Below are 20820 nucleotides of genomic sequence, written 5' to 3' on the forward strand. Positions count from 1 at the left end.
TACACTCAGCAGTGTTGAGTTCACAGAACTTTCCATTCTCTTAGTCTACATACAAATTACAAGTACAATAAAGAAGATTTCATCCTCATGATCAAATTCGGTAATAGAAAAACTTAACTATAAGCCTTTATGATAAACATAAGTTATCAACATAACAAGTTAAGTTGTTCCATTTTTAACTGATCAGAATAATGATGTAATTCTTTTGTATTAAAATGCTCCATATTTTCTTCAATATTTTACTTTATATGTACAATTATACTTTTTGTGGAAATAAATGCAATTTTTATTTTGATTTGAGGAATTCAAACATAAATGGCATACATTTTTATAACAATGAATGTTTGAAACATGGGATTTTTTCCTCGGGCTGAGACAATCAATTACTTTTTTTTTAATTCCATCAGTTAGATGAAAATTCAAGATGTATTCTTGTAATTTTCAAAATGACACCTTCCTCCCAGACTAAGTGAGGAGGACACAAGTTGTCTGTGTGACTCAAGTCAGTTTACCCAGCAAACGTATTTAGAGGGATAAAAACCAAACTATAATTACAATTTATACGTTTTGGAAACACTACTAGTAAATATATAATTTTATACATTTTATGAGTGTGCCTGTAGACAGGCTTTTAAATAGAACATTGTATGGTTTATTTAGTATCCAGCATTAAAAACTAAATATTTACAATTTTAACATTTGATTTGTTTTTTTGCTTATAAATTATACTTAGTCCTGTAAGAACCTTTTCGCTGCTTCCGGGGTGACAGGATATTCAGGATGGGTAAGGTTAGAGAGTAGGGGCCGCCTCCTATCAAGATCCATGAGGAAGAATTAGGGCACTAAATCTCAAAGTCATGACCTCCCGGAAGAAGGGGAGGCCAGCTCTGAACCAGCCTCTCCAGTCAAAGTAGGCAGGGGGTGGCACACCCTTGTTGAGGTTAACAAGAACCTCTGAGGTTAGGGAACAAACCCCACCAACTCCAACAGTCCTCTCCCGCAGTAGACTAGACCTATCAAATTGCCCATGAACCCCAGAATCTCAATATTTGCGGTTAGTGATGTGCCGCTACTGGACATCCATAAGGTTGCCCAGATTGAAGTGACACATCGGTTTTTGCTGTGCCCAGTGATGGGTTAACTGGAAGGTATAAACCAGCCAGAAGTGATTCCTGCTGGGTTTTCAATATTTGTTACATTACATTTGTTTTGCATATTAAATCTTCTGGTCAAAAGATGTGTTAAAGCAAGTGAGTTTACTTAAGAACTTTCCTGTACCCATTCCTTTGAGAAGGTGACTCATTGATCAAGTTCCATTCAATTACAGAAGTTGTACTTTAATGTGTAAATACTGACAAACTTTAACACTCTGGATGCTCAGAACTAATTTGAAACATATTTATACTTACCCTGTAAGAGATGGTCTTGGACGTTTCTTGAGGCCTGAAGTAGACTCGGCCAGAAGTGGCCTCTTAAGCTCAGGGTCCACGGGATCCGCGGAGTACGCCAGAACGGAGCGGGTCGCTCTGACTGCTCCCCGGCATCTGTCGGACAAAGGCCACCTTCATATTACCCTCGTTTAGTGTTGAAACTGTTGGAGTGTATACTACTCGGAAAGAAGGTTACTGAGGCCTGAATTTCATTCAACAACCGATTAGACAGCAACAATATACAAATTTATTAAACGTGATTTAAAGTTAAATTAGATTAAAGTTTTATCCCAAGTATTTAAAAATCATGTAATAGACCATGTCACCAAATTCTGTTTTTATTTGGTTACGCTTAACCGTGACATAGGCATTAAGAAACCTCTTGAAATCCCTACAAACGTTACTGACCTATAAAGAATTTTAAATTCAAATTTTAAGTTGATCAGCATAATTAAAAACCAAACAAAACAGTACCTACCTGGAATTAATGATTTTTATTTTGTATTTATATGCGTAAGGTTTATAATTAATACAATTCACTCTCATTTTCTTAACTGTCATTTTACATATAATATTACAGATATTAATGGGTTCATCTATTAGTTGCTGGAAATCAACTCATGTGCAATCATAATGTTTCCCATGTGCAAAGCTCAAGCTAGTAGCGTTACTTAAGAATATAACATAAACAATCAGAGAAACAAGTAACAAAAAGCATTTATGACGTCAAATAACAGAATGTGACGTCGGCTTCGATCGGGCCAGTTAATATTTCCGATCGTACTATTGGCCTATAGTCATGTTCGTGCCTAGCTCGTATTACCCGTATTAGAATTTAGTACGCAATTCCGTCGGAGGTTGTTCCCATCCCACTAGACCGGTAAACGGAGAGTCTTGAACAAATATTTGAAGTTGCGTTCAGTATTTATTGAAGTCATCGACATAATTTACAAGTATTAGTTTATGTTGGTAAACATGTAAAAATAATTACTCTAAAACTAATGGAAGAGAAGATTCACTTGTTGCCCACGTGATATTGACTTCACGATTAATCTTTATGTAATAAATTCCTTTCGAGTTATAATAGCTGCCAAATTTATTTTGGTTAGTTTCATAACCTCACTATCTCTTTTTTTGTCACCTCTCACCCTCACTGTCTCTTTCTCTCTCTCTCTCTCTCTCTCGCCCCGTCCCACATACACGATATTATAGTTGACTTATTTGGCGCATAACAATTGGCATATAAGGATAGTGAGGTGCAAATATTTTACTATGTGCATGTTTAATGTATTTACAAAGTTAATGTCTGGGTAGTAAGATAATTCATGTATGAGACGATTCTAACTTTCTATCTATTCAATCGATTTTCTGGCCAGCAATAAAATAATAAAATGTATAAACCAAACATATTGGAATTAACACATCATAAATTGTTAAATAAATGTGGTGACATAGTTTACGGTCTTCTGTAATAATTTACATTAATTTGTGACAAAACACATGTTTGTACAATTCCAACACCTTGTACGGGTAAATATGTTGGGATTTTAATGCGTTCTAGTAGTTTGATTTTTTGTGGGTTCAGACAGCGTACAATTAAAGAAAATAAAATTCCAGTATTTTCACGAACTTAAAAGAGAAGTTTAGTCAGTCTTCTTGTACTTGTCAGGAGTGATCAATTTGATTCTGCAATAATTTTTCGAATCATAAAGCTTACTGTTCCAACGAGAGACGCATGCGAATGAAATTACAGTAATTGCAAGTAAACATGTAATAGTCAAGTATTCAATTACGATTTCGAGTACATCGTGTTCATATTACTGTATTTGGTAATACATATATCCAGGTAGAAAAGGTTAAGACACAGGAATTGTGAGATATACGAAATATTACAAGTGAATGATTATACTATACACTATTTTGTAGAAACTCATAAGCGCAAAATAAATACTTTATTATAATTGATGTTTACAATACGTATGACTGGATCACGACGTAAACATTAAAGAGGGTTGTTATTTTGCATAATCATTAGTTAAATAACACCGAAGTTGGAACAAGGACAATTTGGGGAAGAAGAGGGAGGGTACACACGTGAGGTCTGGACTTAGTAAACATACCAATTAGTGCACAACAATATTCAGTGCGCAGACAGAAACAAGTGACCCCACTCGATCTCAACCTCATTTAACGTTCTAATAATAAAAGCGTAAAACTTCATAGACAACCTGAAGATTGTTTACAATACGTATGACTGGATCACGACGTAAACATTAAAGAGGGTTGTTATTTTGCATAATCATTAGTTAAATAACACCGAAGTTGGAACAAGGACAATTTGGGGAAGAAGAGGGAGGGTACACACGTGAGGTCTGGACTTAGTAAACATACCAATTAGTGCACAACAATATTCAGTGCGCAGACAGAAACAACAAGTGACCCCACTCGATCTCAACCTCATTTAACGTTCTAATAATAAAAGCGTAAAACTTCATAGACAACCTGAAGATTGTTTTAGGCAATTTATATTTTTATTCCTAAAATAGCGGGTGGAGGAGAAATTCGGACTGATATCATTTCATCCTCCCACCTTCGAACCATCCACCTAAAAACTCGATCAAACACTAAAAACAATATGTTCAATAATTCAAATAAAAGTTTTACTTTTGTATCAATTAATACCAGATATTATATGAATTAAAAGCTCTGACGACTGAACTGTATACGAAAAGCAATTATTATTCAAACCAACTTTGAAAGTCTCAACTGTAATCGGCACCCATTTTTTATAACAAGATGCAAGTTTTTTTGTAAACGGCGCGGCGCTTGACTTAGTTCGTATACACGGATTGTCATTTTTAAAGTTAGAGTAGAAGTTAGTAACCGCATAATCCAATTTCGGGGTTTATACTATTCCTCCAGAGACCTTTATCTACATGGGAATTAGACCTCGAGTATCGTGGTACGTTGTAACCGTGACTCTTGCAATGCGGTATGCGTATCGTGGTACGTTGTAACCGTGACTCTTGCAATACGGTGTGCGTATCATGGTATGTTGTAACCGTGGCTCTTGCAATGCGGTGTGCATATCGTGGTACGTTGTAACCGTGGCTCTTGCAATGCGGTGTGCGTATCGTAGTACGTTGTAATCGTGACTCTTGCAATGCGGTGTGTGTGCCTGTCACACTCTTCACGCGTTCCGCTAATACAAATATCTAGGATAGCCGAAGTTATTTACTTATCTTTAAATTTTAGATCAAGGATACCGACGAATTTAATTTTAAGAAATTTCTAAAGGGTAAATTATGTGTGTATACATATATATATATATATATATATATATATATATATATATATATATATATAGTTCTAATGTTCGGAAGGAGGATAGACGATTGTACTAAAAACACGGTACCCATAATTCCTTGAAATTACATATCCTTTATGAATTTTTTAGTTTAGATGTAAAAAGCACGTTAAGAATAGGAATAGTTGAGAATATGACAATGGACAATGTTATATTCAATATTCAGTTGTCTGCAACTCGACGTGAGTGCTTTTTTAGGCCACGCGAAATGAAAATCGTATTTTTATAATCGTAAATTGCGAAGTTACATTTTCTTCATGGGTTTGGAAACACGCAGTTGAAACGTCGCGACGAAGCGTATTATAATAAGTAATTTATGCATATTAAATTTAAAAATAACAATAAAATATGACATTTACTTTAAACCTATCCTTATAATATAAACCTAAATCTAACACGAGAAACAGTAATCATGCAAAGAACTCTTTGTAGAAATGGTTCGATACTTCTACACCGTTCTATTCTCTGTCCCCTTGCAATAGTATGGCATATGTTGTAAATGTTTCATGTTCTACAGTTCTTAGTCGTACCTGTGGCACAGTCTTAAGGCATCTCACAGCTGGACTTAGCATTTATAAATATGTGTAATTGTACATAAATAGCTATACAGGTACATTGACGTGTACACAAACCTGTTTTTAACATTTTTAGGGAAAAAATTTAAGTATACTTTTATTTTCAACAAATACGAAATAGTTCACATTGATTTTAGTATAAAATTTATAACGATTTCTTAGTTTTTCTACTTACTGATATGTTAAACAAAAAAGGAATACCTTCACAATTAAGCCTTAAAAACTAGAATACTTTCAGAATTTAAAAATAAAGTGTAAATGTGCTGGACAAAATTTTAAAGATAAACATGTGTCTGCTGTTTATGGTAGTACACAAAGTTGCTGTAGTTATGGTTTATGGAGAGTAAGGTGCATGGATTACATTTTTATTGGTTTGGTGGTATTAGTAAGTATTTGGTTAGTCTGCAAATATAACCACATTAGTATATGTAGTCCTTTTAAATATTTATGTCACTTAAAAACATTTTAGAAGTAAATGCAGGAATTTTTGGATCAACCTCTAAAAGTAAACATTTGTGTTAGGTGTATGGGTGAAGTAGCTCTTATATATTAGAAGATTTCAATTGGACAAAGGCAAAAAATACGTATTTTGAGTATTTTATACGTAACTGGAGTATTTCATATCTCTAGTTGATCCAACAATATTTTCAAATTTAAACACTTCAATATCTTACTTGCTCAGAGATAAGTGAAGAAAATGAATTTTAAGAATCTGGCGGAAATAAAACTGTTTACTTTTAATAAAACTCCTCTATTGATTGAATTTACTATCGCGTTTCCATATAACCAAAAAGGGTAATATTTGCACTGCATATCTAAAATTTCTCAATTAATTTTTTTCAGTTGAAGCACTGGAAACAAATTATTATTTAACTTAATACCACACACAAAGATACATGTTGGTTTAGCAAAAATTATTATTTATATACCAAAATAAATTAACTAATTAAAAATAAATTTGTGTATCTTTAATTTCATACCTGTATCAAATGAGCGTAAACAATACAAGGGCATACTTTATTTTACAAAACACAGTGTTTATGTTTGGAAACACAAACATGGCATATTCTTTAGAAATAAAAGCGCTTTGAATTGGTTTGTTATAATACCGGCTTATAATTCATATGGTATATAGCCTTCAGCTCGTATTATTAACTTAACACCTAGGGTTAGAGCAACAACCGAAATGTTATAAACGTTGAGTTAAGTAATCTACTAAAATATACGAATTACTTAATCTTAATCCTACCAACATTCTGTACACGTTTTAACACAAGTCAGTTCGGTCTATTGCAACATTCCAAACATAAAGTAACCGTAGAATTACTTACGCAAGTTCCACTGCCATGAGAATATTGTAAAAATATTCCATTTTGTATGACAACACGTTAAGTAAGACGATGCACTAAACCCCATCTGACGATGAATAACCTGACCGGTTCAACACTCACTGTAACTGAAGGGCGGGACAACTCTTGGACAGTATATATTGATGAAGTAAATCATATACTAGTGCAGTCTGTATGATGTGACATGTCTCCTGGACCCTAGGTACCCAGTGACTGACCGGGGCCGTCTCTCGGCACTCTCATCCCCTCGCAGCTGTTTCCTTAATGACTCAAACTACACAATAAATCCACAAACTCCAAAGTGCACTGCACTAGATCAATACAGACCAAAGGACAATGTAGACAAAGATAACAACGAGTGATATTTGCTGTTCTGTAGTTCGTGCACGGGCGTCTGCCGTATAACATGTTTAATTACGAGGAACAGTTGAAGATAAAATCCCAGCTATCGCTTAACAATAGACGGTCTGTGTCAACATGAAAGTTTACGAGATCGTCTGATAACTTGTTTTTGTGAATTCTTTTTATAAACAAATGAACAGTGTGTCAGACTCGGTACGAAATCGGTTTGACCTGATAATTTTTAAAATTCGGCTCGTGGAAATAAAACTGCATGTTTATACGTACAGAGGGTGTATCTTGAAAGATTGGCACAGCTTCAGAAAATGATTAGTAGACACAAATACAAGCCATGAGGTTCCTGGGAACATAAATAAGTTATTGTTTGCCTCCCTTTGTTTAACTACAGTTTGTGTTGTTCTTGAATAGTGCATAACTCTACAACGGTATTAGTTAAAGTGTTGCAATTCGCCATACATATGTAGGCCTATCGTAGTTTAACATGAATCACTGCAATTCTTTATAGATAAATATGCTCTTTAGTTTAAACATGGCGACAACTTAAAAATGTCATATCAAATGGCACGACACCCGATGTTAAATCAAGAGGTTGACATAAGAACTAGCTAAAACAAATGAGAATCTCATTAGTTAATGATCGGATGCCAAATTAAAGTTACATTTCAACGTTAAAAATATATGTATTCTGAACGTTCAACAAACCATGTACATGTTTATATTACATAATCTTGACCAAACATATCAATTCAATGTAGTAAGAAATAAAACAATTGTGGCTTATGGGGTTTCCTTAGCAGCCGGCTGTTCTCGCCGCCACTTTACCTTTAGCCCCATAAAAGCAATATTCAACATCAAACACTTTACGTCATCATTTTTTGTTATGGAAGATCTATCATTTTTAAGATATAATTATTACACATCCCAAACACTTTTAGTATTTTCAGTTTTTTTATTAGTTATTTAGAAACAAAATGCCAAAAAAGTAATTTCTCGTTTAAGTATTACAAAATATCATTTGGTAAGAAAACTAAAAAGCGTTTGAATGGGTATTAATTGTATCTTAAAATAAGACATACGTAACTATGAGACAAAAATAACGGCGTAAAAGTGTTTAACATTATTCTTATGGAGTAAAACTCAAGATCGTTTCAGTACAACCGACCCTATACAGTTGTTTAACTTCTAAAGTCATTTTGTCCTCTCTCGCCACAAAATAAATAGAGAAAATATTTCGTACAAAGAACCATTTGTGACAAAACCCCAAATCAATTTTGAAATTCAAATCTTTTGAGAAACTGTATGTACAAAATGAGATGACTAAATTCATCTTCTTCATTCAAATACCTTATGCTGTCGTAATTCATAGGAGAGGCTTCCAAATATGTTTGCTTCTATATCATTAATTTCGTTTCCCTAAGTATTGATTCTTTGTATGGTTTACAAGAATGTGCGCGCCTTCCCATATACACGGTACTTGAGTAATTGATGTGCTGCTTTGTTTCTGAACGTGGAATATGTGATTTATGGGATGATTTTATTGTATGTGAGTAGATAATTTTATAGTCATTTGTTTTAGTACATTTAGTATTACTGTTAGTGAGTGATTTCGTGGTCAACATTCGCGGCAGCATCATTTCTTTGTAATCATCCTTACTTGTGCAACCAAGATTTCTGGTCGCCCAGTTAGAGATAAGAGTGTTTTTTCGTACAAACAGTATTTTGGAACGTTTTGTTGTCACAAAAGAAGTGTTCAGGATAATGGACTATAGAACAATGTTTTAAAATGCTATACAAGGTTAAAGTCCGTCAACGATAATTGTGCCAGGCAAGATGTCAATATTTTACATTACAGTGTAATAATAAATCAGTATTATCGGATACTGTGCTAAGATTTATTGTTTTAGTGTACACCTCCCTTAGATTACCACCACAGGGTTGCGCTAAACTGAATAGAAATGTGCTACTTCCTGTCTTGTGCTGAACACTGTTTACAAATTTGGATCGTCCATTCTACAAGACCAACGAAATTTAGTTTATTTAATTAAAACCATTTATTTAAAAAAAATGACATGTTTTAACACGACTAAGCTGAGGCAACGTGTATGCTGAGGTCCATACGTTTTCTATTTCAGCTAACTAACTAATATGCAACTTATACTTAACTGCAGTGTGTCCTGATAGAAAATTTAAATTTCAACCATTGTAACGGAACACCATAGCACTCCATTCGCAAAGAAGATGAGACATAAAAGGCTGAAAAATCATTGCAGAAAACATCTCCACATTCATATACATCCAGAACGAACAGATTAAAAGGGGTGAAATATAAATAACGCCTTAATATAACTACTCCTTACGAATACAATCACTATCCAAGCTTCGGACTCTACGATCGCGTTCTTCCTTTACAAGACGGCCAACACAGATAAGGCAAACTATACCGACTCTCCACAGATTTATGGCAGCTGGGAGGGTATTTCACGTTCATGGCAAGCATTTGTCGAATACAGTAGTTCTACGAGTATGATGAGGAAGTTACGACGTACACGTATCACATATTTACCCAGAGAGAGTAGAGTAGTTGTCCAAAGATATTTTCTAGCTAAAATTAAATTTATCCTCCGATTTAGAGAAGTAGAACAGGATACAAAAACAATTCAAAACTATATGGACTATACAACATTTTAGGTTTATCTCAGGAGGATATCAAAGACAAGAATTTCAAGAATCCAGAATTATCTTTTGTATTGTACAAGTAAATTGTGGGCCGGACCAGTAAAGTATTTGAAGATATAAATGGAGTGTTAATTACTATTAACACACAACAATAAATAAATCACTTAACAATATTTTTATTGAATTACATGCATTACTTTAATAGGAGTTAAGATTTAATTTTTTTTTTAATTCAAATGTACTTTTTATAATTTATTTAACTACCCATACCTCAACCCTTCCTCCCAAGAAAATATTTTAACTAGGAAAACAAAACATGATGCTAGACGCTACTTCATACGAGCGAAGGGAGCTATCTCTGGTTTTAAGCCTGAGCCGATGTTAATCCACGAAGTGGGCAGAGGTGTCCTCTATTTATTTAGAGATAAAAAAACATCACATAACGTAGCTATAGTGGGAAAGGTTGACTCAATGGGAATATCAGCTCCCATGAACTCAACATGAACTTCGAATGATGTCGAAACAATGTAATGAGTTCATTTTGAAATTCTTCGTCGCCTTTTTTTTAGATCCCTTTAGACGAACATGACTCCAGATTTCAGGAGTCAAGTCTGTAACAGTGTTGGATTAAGAAGATGCTGCAAATAAGAAGAAGGTGAACTGGAGCTTAACGCAACATTCGCAAAATGTAAATCTCTATGATGTCTATATGTGCAATATGGTGTCCAAATCAAACGGTCTAAGAGTCAAAATCCACAATATACGAGTATAGTTTTACGAATTTGAAATTCAGTTCACATTGTTGGATCTTAGTGGATATTTTAACAAAGAACTCGTTTTTTCGCAACTATAATGTATATACACCCGTTTAAAACCAAAGACATTTGGCACAGATGTAATGAAGTTCAAAAAAGAGTTTCCGGCTTAGCAGTCTCACGTTTCAAGAAGCCACCAATCTGCAGGTGTACAGGGTATCTGAAGCCATGCGACAAATTTCTGGGGTGTACTCTTGATGTCAAAATAAGCATTTTGTAGCGCAGCTAGGGCACTCCAAAGTTTTTGAACTGATCCGGTTACCTTTGTTTTAATAGCAGCAAAGTCATTTGCACAAATGTTTGGAAAATTTCCTCTTATCAGCCCAGGTACAGAGTGAGAGTACCACACTGGGGAGTAAATGCTGTGTATACTAATGTGTCCATATGGCACTACTAGGCTGTTACGGGTTAGAATGTTTTCAGGATGTACTACACCAGGGTTTGGTTACAATCACCCAAGACGATTAAAGCGTATTTTGAGCCAAACTAATCTTTTAAAGAGATAATATTTTATACTTCTGAGAAGAGAAATGGTTACACGTTTGTTAAGATATAAATCGGTTCCAAATTAGTTTGTTTTGCGCTGTAGGAACGGGCAATTGTGCAACATTTAGTGCAATAGTTTTAACCGTTCAAAAGAAAGAAATGAAATGAAACTAAAACAAATTGCTACACAAATTGTACTTCCTAATCTGATTACGTGTTAATGAATTCAGATATAAACCCTTATACATTAGGTTATGTAGCTTTTCAGTTGCGAGAGAAATGCCCGCTTTTACAATCAAAAAAGCAATTAAATTGAAAAAGCAATTTAATTATTAAGCAACTAGGCCTATATCATATTAAAAGTTATTTTAAGAGTATTAAGTTTAGCCATGCCCTTTGTTGCTTTTATAGGCACTCAGGTCGTGACTTTTTTGTAGTTTCACCACATTAATGACTTCAGAAACGGAATTGAAGATATCTTTCTACTTCTGTTTTCGGTGCTAATACATGGCACAGAAACTAGGCAGAAGATTGTTTCTTAAAATATCCTCATGAATTAGACTCAAGTAGTCACGATTTCGTAAAGAATAAAGGAGCCATTCCACGCTTAGCTCGAGAAGGGGATATCATGAAACTGAGTCCTCTTTTACACCCTTAACCATATCAATATGTTGTTATATTATTGATATATTAATATTTAAGAAGAAGTTTCTAGAACAAAATACTCATTCTCGATCTTTATCGGAGCATGTGAAATCCTAATAGTTGCCAGAAAAAAAGAACTTGCATTGACAAGATATTTACAAGTGTGTTGCAAACCAATAACACACACTCTCTTCTTCTTGGTTAGGCTATTTATGATGCAGATGTGAAATGGTGTATTGCCGTATATATTAAATAAATAAATAAATACAAAGTCATTAAAACCAGGAATTCCTACCTAATTGTTATTTTATTAACGGAAACCCTTTTACTTAACGTAAATAAACAATAGAATTGTTCAATAAATATTAAATTAAACCAAACAGAAAATGTCTTCGTCCTTCTGAACCAAACTGACTTAATGCAACTACGCGATGTTAGCATGGAAAATTTAGACACAGGTATAGTTTAACTTGAATATACTTTTTTTAAATATTGTTTATTTTATTTTTTGTTTAATATTTAAATTTATGTTTCGATGAAGATTGTTCAAAGCAAACAAACGTAGCATAATGATATCCTACAAAGAGTGAATAAATCTGCATACGGTTCAGCGCAGATAGCCATTCCATCGTTTATTAATACTCGTATTCCAAGAAAGTGTCAAGTGCTAGAGATTATAATGGCAGCTAAATGATGGCAAATGATATACGTACCACGAACGCAAGAGATAAAAATCCCTAGCTTCAGAATAAACAAAACTACAGCTATCTGTTAGATAAGAGCAGTTGTTATTGTTATTGTCCAGTACATCCGTCTTGAAGCCCTCATATATAAAAGAATCGACTCCGGTTTTACCGAGCATTCCTGAAAAGTACAGTACCATATATGTTTAACGTTTTGATGAATACATCAAATACGGAGTTCAATAATGGATGAAATAGAAACAAAATGTAGAGTGCTAAATACAACTCTAGTATCGTCCATGTGGCTGCATAGTGCTATAGATTCTTTATCTTTGGAACAAATTTTTTATTGTTTAGAACGTTGAAACGTTTAAATTAAAATATGAGATGTCTTCTTCTTTAGTTCGATAATGTATCAAGGTTTTGAGAAAGCCAACATCTGTAACAACCAGAAATTTGTAAATTTCTAAAGGAAATGAAACGGAGTATCGAACTAAAATGAAATTAATACTAAATTTTGACCTGCAACTAGGTTCTGAAAAAGTTATTTGACCCAGAGACCATCAACTTAACATACTATGTCCCCAACACTTTTAATATATCTTAATATTTTGAAACAAACTAAAATAAGGTATAAAATTACAAATCTTTTCATCTTGAATTGGTTCCCACATGAAATAAATGCATAAGCATGACTCAGCGGCGTGTTCAGAAGAGAAATCCGAGATCGGGGTTCTTATCAAATTCACGATAAAAGTAATAAAATTGTATTATTTCAACAATAACTTTAATTCTACTTGTGTTTAATGAAACTGTACATTACATTCCCTTTGAATGTTAAAACAAATTGAAATTAAAACACAATTATTGATTTAATAGTGATAAATTAACATTGGCTTAATTCAATCTTAACAAATAGGGAACGAAAACCACTAAATAAAGTTGTGGTTCGGTTCAGCTCGGCGATATTATACCAAGTCATACACTAGTGGTATAGTAGGCTAATGCATTTATTTGTTAAACTATGAAGACTTTTACACGAATGTCGATGATATTCATATGAATAAAAGTATATCTGTTAATGTACCTAACATGAGTTCGGGAATGTGAAACGAACGTGAATCCCAATGAGTAAAACTTATCCCGTGATTGCTAGAACCCGACGCTGAAATACTCCCATAAGGGACCGGCAGAAGCATCACATTAGAGAAAAGTAAATATCACATAACTATAAACTCGCAATCTACTAGATGGACGTAACTCACTGCATGCGCTTCACTAAATAGATGACGAAGAGACATGTGGTAGAAGAGATAATTTAATCCAATCTATTCTAGAGCCAGCTGTACTTGCCATCTTGATTTTAGCCCCGAAAATGTAAAACCCAAAACACCGTAATCTTAAATCTCTTATTGGTCGCAGAATAGTGGAAGATATATAATTGAAAAATATCAATGTGCAAAAAAAAATCTTAGTTGTAAAAATTAAACACTTCAGAAGTAAAACGATTTGAACGTATACTTAAAATAATACATCTACCATAAATCATGCCGTCTACAATAAAAGCTTGAAAGTGTTTGAGGACTGACACTGCTCTATAGTACAACACTTAAGGTAGTTTTACTACAGCCGTTTCTCGAAGTGTAGGTCCACACTTTCCAATCACGTATAAAGTACTAAATATATAATAATAAGGAATATATTTATCTGTTTCCTCCCCCATGAAATAATGGGTTAGCCCTCCCCCTACCCGGCAACAATTTAAACCCTGGATACGGCACTGATATCCTCTTATTTCAGAACAAATTGAAATGTTATAAAACGCACTGGAATGACACAAAATAATTACAGGTTTACCTAATAAATCAGGAATTGCAGAAATCTATATATGAAAAACGTTATATTGCATCTAGTTTGCGACATATTTAACGTATGTTTAACCATGTTCAATTTGTTCTTTTACTGAGTGACTTGATGAAAGTGAAATAATAACAAGTAACCATATGTGTCAGAGCATGACTAGTTTTCTGTAAGCGACAGTTTATAGAACACCGATATGTCACCAGATGGCGTCACCACCAATAGCTTCACGGGATGCAGTGATGTAGTCTCAATATTGTATATACGCACTCGGCAGATAAAATTACATTAAGATTTCTAATTAAACAGTAAGTAAAATGATTGGCACCTCAGGTTTGGACGGCTCTTATAGGTAAATTTAGGTACATTAGTTCTTAAGAAACAACCGGGTTTTCTAATTTTAGCACGAGTCGACCAATCCAACAACTCTTAGGACATTAACTACATAGCAGCAACAATTATTGTCTTAGCGGATTTGTTGGATGCCACAGAGACCAAAAAAATAATAAGTGGACAAACTCAAGTTATAAAACTTTACATTGGAATTTAAAAAGTGGCGTGTTAAAATGTAAAGTTAAACCAGGGGATAACACTCATATTAATAATCGATATTATTGATGAACAATAATTACAACAAAAGCCAAAGTTATATTTGCACTAAGTGGTACTGCTACTTATACGTTCATAAATCACGTAAACATAAAGCAATACTAATTCATTCACACTGTTCTATTACATCACGCATCAGACACAGCGACGGTTGTTGATTTTTAATTTTTACGCTCCCGTTGGCCTGCACGGACCCAATAGTATACACGCGTTTGGCAGCATTTATGTTTTAACTTACCTTGCTTGAATCGTCTCGTTTTAGTTTTTTTAAAGATGACCATTTCCAAATGAGAACCCTAAATTCGTTATCCAGCTCACAGCCCTCGTAGTAGGAAGGTTGCAGTAAACGGCATATTCGTTTAACGTAATCTTGAATACGACTGCACGAAGGGCAGCGGCACAGATGAAATTAAGTTAATCATAGCCAATTCCCACGGTGAAAATCTGTAGTCCCGCGCTTAGTTCTCAGGTGACCTAATTAATGACTTCGCTTGTTATTCTCTCTCACCATCTCTGTCTCTCACCCTGTCCGGAGTGCCGCCATCTCCTCGGTTTGCCTACCCTACACGAAATCCCGGACTGTATGCAAGGGGGATAGTTGACAACAGCGTAACAAGTTTCTGGTCATGGCTTAAAGCTTTGTTTTAGTTCATAGTTTGGATGATCGTGCCCATAATTTTATTTAGTACAAACCAAAGAGAAACATGACGTATCAAATAAAGTTTCCTCAGGTATTACACGTAAAATATGGTCTGTAAATAATCCATTGTGTTTTAATTAATTTCACATGGGGTATGTGAATCATGAATATAAATTTTATCGCAATTGTTGAGTTTCATAAAAAAATGTTTTTATGAAATCAATTAAAGAACAAAAATTAACATTCTATTGCGTATTATCTAAGGAAGAAATGGAAGGAGGTTTTAGAGGCGGGCTTTGCTTATGACTCATATTGCCTCAGGACATTAAAAGATTCTTTCTCCACTTAACCCTTTCGATTCCGACGTGTGTATATACAGGCGCCAAAATATCTGCATAAAATTTAATCGTCCTATTATACTTAAGTCCACAAATTAATTATTATAACATATAAAACGTAATGAAACTTTCACTAACACTTACCAAAAGAATCGAAATAAAATAAAACAATCGGTGGTGCAATTTTCTATATTTCTATAAAAATCAGCTGTCAATGACAACCAACTGCACATTTGAATGAGTAATGTATTGCTGATTGCCTTTATTATCCATAGTTACTTATTTTTTTATTATTATTTACATATGTATAACCTTTTTTAATAACAGATTTTTTATTTACTGTAATAAAATGCCTATTTAGCTTGACTTATGCTAGTAATTCTGAGTAAACTTGCAATGTCTAAAAAGAACTTATATTTTATTTATTGAGTGAGATACTTAGTGAAACTTGTGAGGCTGCTCATATTTAACTGTACTTCATAACATGAACTGATAAGCGCTAAATATATTTTTGACTTATTTCTCATAAAAAAGTACAACAAGGTCTGAAAAAAGGTTTCTATGTACCATATTGTATTGTGCATAATTTATTGCACGAATATAAAACATTGCCTACAGTAATTATAATGTAGTAACTTATATTTCATCCTGAATTAATACAAACTAAAAGTTGAAACCTGGTTGAAAAATTATTGTTTTGAAACAATTTTTGCATACAAGTATTTTTGTATGCAGTAAGAAAGTTTAGTTTAATAATCATTATATTTTTACGCGTTTTTCAAAGAATGTTGATAATATAATAAATCATTAAATTATTATGTGTTAAAAATTTAAATGCCAATTATCATATTCCTAGTAATACGCAATTTATTATTCACCCCGTGGTGTTTTATACGTACGTTATCATATAGATCTTAGAATGCAGTGCAGACTGAAAATAGAGATAAATACTTGTGGAATCCGTAAAGCATTATGTAATAGATTCTTATGTAAAGCATTTATACAAATCAATTTGTCCAAAAATTGTGAATCATGCTCTTGCAGTTTCTACTGACGAAAATCATCTTAAACCCTTAAACGCAAAATCAAAATATCAAATGAGGATCATTATCAATGCCCATTTATTAGGGTTTTCTTCGAAATGTTAAAGAGAAAATCAGCACTGCGTGTTGTGGTTGTGTAACACGAAATGAAGGGACAGCTCTGAATGGGAAGGGATGGGGCTCTGGAGGGCCGATATCTGAACCTGTTTATCGCATTATAATACATGTACTAGACGTTAGCAGTCAGCTGAAAAAGTTATATACTAATATGAACTAAAAACTATTGTATATTGTAAGTACACATTTGATTTTATTAAATTATATAAGCAGAATATTTTAGTAGCATCTGGAAAACCTAACCTCAAAATATGGTAGGGCACGTCGATGCAGCTAAGGACAAGATATAAACTATTCCCTGATCATCTAACCTGAAAAATCTCAAAATTATATAATTTAGTTTAGCAAAATACTTTATAAGTACGATTATAGAAAGCTTTTACCATCCGAGAAGCAGGCGGTGGCACCCGCACGTGAGCCGCGATGCTGTAGCAGTATGCCGCGGTCCGAACAGCTGATGTGTCAGGGTAGGAAACGGGGGGAGGTGTCGGGTACTGCACAATCGATGTGGTTCCTAACTCGGCTGAATCGATAGACACGTGGCGCGACTGGTGAGGGGTGTGCGTACCACCACTTCCCACACTACCTCTACTCCTCCTTACCTACCTCTACACCGTCTAACCTTTTTGTGCCTTCTTTTCCTACTTCCAGGAGTGGGAGTGGGTGTAGTGGGAGTTAATGGGGTTTGCGCTGCAACTATTTCCGATAACTGTTTATTGTTTTCTTACGCACGTAGTACAGTTAACTCGCAAATTACTTCTGTGTGCTATTCTGCTGATGTTTGGACCTTATTATAATCAACCTTATATGAGCCTACAGTTTCAATAAGTGTTACCGTACTGTACACAAAAATAACAGACAACTCAATATTGAAAATAATACAGACTGTGCACAGATTTTGTCATTTTAATTATACGTTTGGTAAAATATAATATTAAAATAATTTTATCACACTGTTAAGCCTTTCAGTCAAATCGTCAATTGCCACTGGTTAACGCCTACGAACGTGGATTGTTACAAAGCGGAACTCGGGTGTAACAGAGGAATCACAAGTAAAGTTAAATCGTGTTTGATATGTTGTAAATAGACGAATCCACATTTAGCGAACGCGATAGTATCCAAAGGATTATCATCAGTCACTCTAAAAGTGTGTCAGAAGGTATTAGTTTTGCCGCCTAAATCTCTGTTAAGGTTCCGCTCTCAACTGGCCCATTTTCAGTACGTACCAATTGTTCCCAATATGGATAATCTTGACCAGTACATGTTTTTTGTTACAATACTACACATTCTACAACATTTTAGGAAGTCGTTCCCTTCACCTTGTTCAAAGTTGGGTAAAATTGCAACAGTTCGCTCTTCTAATTTTTTATGCAGCAATGACAACTCGGATAAAACCATTATCTCTTCGGTTGAACCCCCAACAATACAGGGACTAAACCTCCAAACAGACAATCTGGGTGGAAGTATAACACTCTGTTTCAAAATAGCTCCTCAAACATCTATATGAAACATCAGACATTTGTAATTTACCCTTTGTAGGGGCTCTTTCGTCATGGTTCTAGTTTTGTAAATAAATAAAAGATCCTTGTTAGTATTCGAGAAAGTTTTTTTAGTCTGGGAATGAAAGAGCTGCTGCCCTTGCCAACTTGGGCTCAGCACCTAACATGATCAGCATCTCAACCGTTCTGTGGTATTTCTAGGTGTGAATCCTATGGGGCTGTCTCGATATGAGTTCACGCTGTACACAGAAGATGGAGGTGGCATCCGGGTTTGAGCCCCGGTCCTACAGTGACCGTTCTGGGTGGCGTTTGACCTTCTCTCCTTAAGTGGGTCTGTTTTCTGGGTTTTACAGGACATGGTCACTTGAGAGAGCATTTTTCACAGAGTCGACTTTCTCCAGGAGGATCCGCTCTGTAGAATGTGTGACGAGCAGAAGGAAACTGTTGAACACCTGTTCTTTGACTGTCCTGCAATAGCAAGGGAGCGCTACGCCATCTTTGGTAGTCTGGACAAGGGTGGTGAATTTCCCCAGGAGGATCTGATCGGTTGTTTTCGGCGGTTTGTAGAACTGCTGAAACCGTAAACTAATTGACTTAATTTTATACTTCCGGGGTGCGCAAAAGGCCCTTTAGGCTTAAGTGCATGGCAATAGGCCACCCTTTAGAAGAAGAAGTCGAGTTACAAAAGATGCAGGACAAAGATTATGAGTTAAACGTTAGAATGGGACATCTTGGACATAACTAGTCGCAATATATCTTCGGAATTATCTGCGAGTTAACGAACAGTGTTTTACCAGTTTAGATAACATGGATAATATGTTTTACCAGTGTACATTTAAGGATAGAACTCCATTTTCGATAAACACAAACACATTTACTCAATCAAAATTGGTTTGACAAATGAGATTGCCTTAAATGTACAAGTAATTTTCTTTGTTATCTAGAAATAACATAAAATCCTACAAATTAATATAAAGTGGTTCATAACTCAAAAATACATTGTTTTCAAATAATAGTTAGTTATATGCAAATAAAAGAATACGCTGCTGAAAATTTCAAACTAACAAAAGACACAATTTTACAAACGTTGATACGTGTTTCACACTTAAGAATCCCACAGACATATGGTTATCACATTTTAGTTCAAAGGCTCACATGGGCAGTGTCGTGACCTAAACCTAACCTAAGTTTTCTGTTTCATACAAAACCCTGATTTACATCTAATGACTGAATATTGTTCTCCACAGCCATCTAAAATATGTCAAGAATTTAATTTTTTATGTTTTGATGCGATGTACGTGTGTTGGAAAACGTATATTTTTGTGAATTTTCAATTAAGATTGCTTTTCCCGAATCAGAGTGCAGTTATGACGAAATTCTACGTTTTGCTACAATAAGTGAGTCCCGAATGTCAGCGGCCCTGCACAAGACAGTTTGTTGTGCTTGGAGAACAGCTCTGGCCTCAGCAGTTTGGTTCGCCGGTAGCTCTACTAGTATCTGACGAGTATCCAGATTGTGTATTCCGAAGTTTGGTCCAGTAGGCCAGTATTTTAGGGGGCGAACCTCAGGTTATATAGTGCCGCTTGTAAAATAAGCCATTACCGCTAAAAATATAAAATGGCATATATGGTCTCTATTTAAATAGTAGAACTAACTGATCAATTTATTTAACATTTTGAGAAGTTGTTCACAAAACAATACGTATAGTTGAGCACTTCATGTTAGCGCATTTTCAGAGAGACCCCAATATTTCAAAATGAAATGCGATATTCAAATTAGAAAATGTACATGTATATGCAGAAAAAAATTGACAGTTAACATTATAATACGCCACAAATGTTGACACTGTGGTTTTGGTCGGTTCTCAATGTGAATTGATTATGAAGGTGTACTCGCGCACCATAGAGACATCACAGTGGCTTCAGATTTTAACAAGACCTCGGTAAATAGTGATAATGTTTTGGTGGGGATGACTAATTTGTTATTTTAAATTGTTTAGGGCGGCAATTCCTCTTTTTCACTCAACTTTCAGATTATTGGCAACAGGTTTGAAGTGTGTTGATTTAGTTACACTGTATTTTATTTCACACGTTAAAAAGATTGTGTTCGAAACATCACAATACGAGATAAATGTTTGCGTATTTGCACGATGATAGATAGTGGCGCTCGGTGCTGTGGGTGAGAACTCCACCGAGATCAAACTTTGAACTCTTGTCCATACCCCCTGCTTATATGTGTATGTGTATGTGCACCTTTAAATGTTGATTTGTTCAAACAAAACGTGTACACTTTTTCTAAAAATTGAACAAACATAACTGAACAATCTCT

At 34.6% G+C, this 20820-nt stretch overlaps 1 protein-coding gene across 4 annotated transcripts in view; it reads right to left on the reverse strand.

Moving 5' to 3' along the window:
- LOC124369104 (solute carrier family 41 member 1) overlaps positions 1–20820 on the reverse strand; it is a 46319-nt gene that overhangs the window by 18113 nt on the left and 7386 nt on the right. For 2 of the 4 annotated variants that reach the window (XM_046826847.1, XM_046826846.1), the window contains exon 2: positions 1410–1544. In XM_046826847.1, the coding sequence (XP_046682803.1) occupies positions 1410–1544 (135 nt within the window). Of the gene's footprint in view, positions 1–1409; positions 1545–6703; positions 6990–17376; positions 17563–20820 lie in introns of those variants that run through there. The other 2 variants (XM_046826849.1, XM_046826848.1) reach the window with 2 other exon arrangements.

The sequence above is a fragment of the Homalodisca vitripennis genome, chromosome X, assembly GCF_021130785.1.
Source record: "Homalodisca vitripennis isolate AUS2020 chromosome X, UT_GWSS_2.1, whole genome shotgun sequence".
NCBI lineage: Eukaryota > Metazoa > Arthropoda > Insecta > Hemiptera > Cicadellidae > Homalodisca > Homalodisca vitripennis.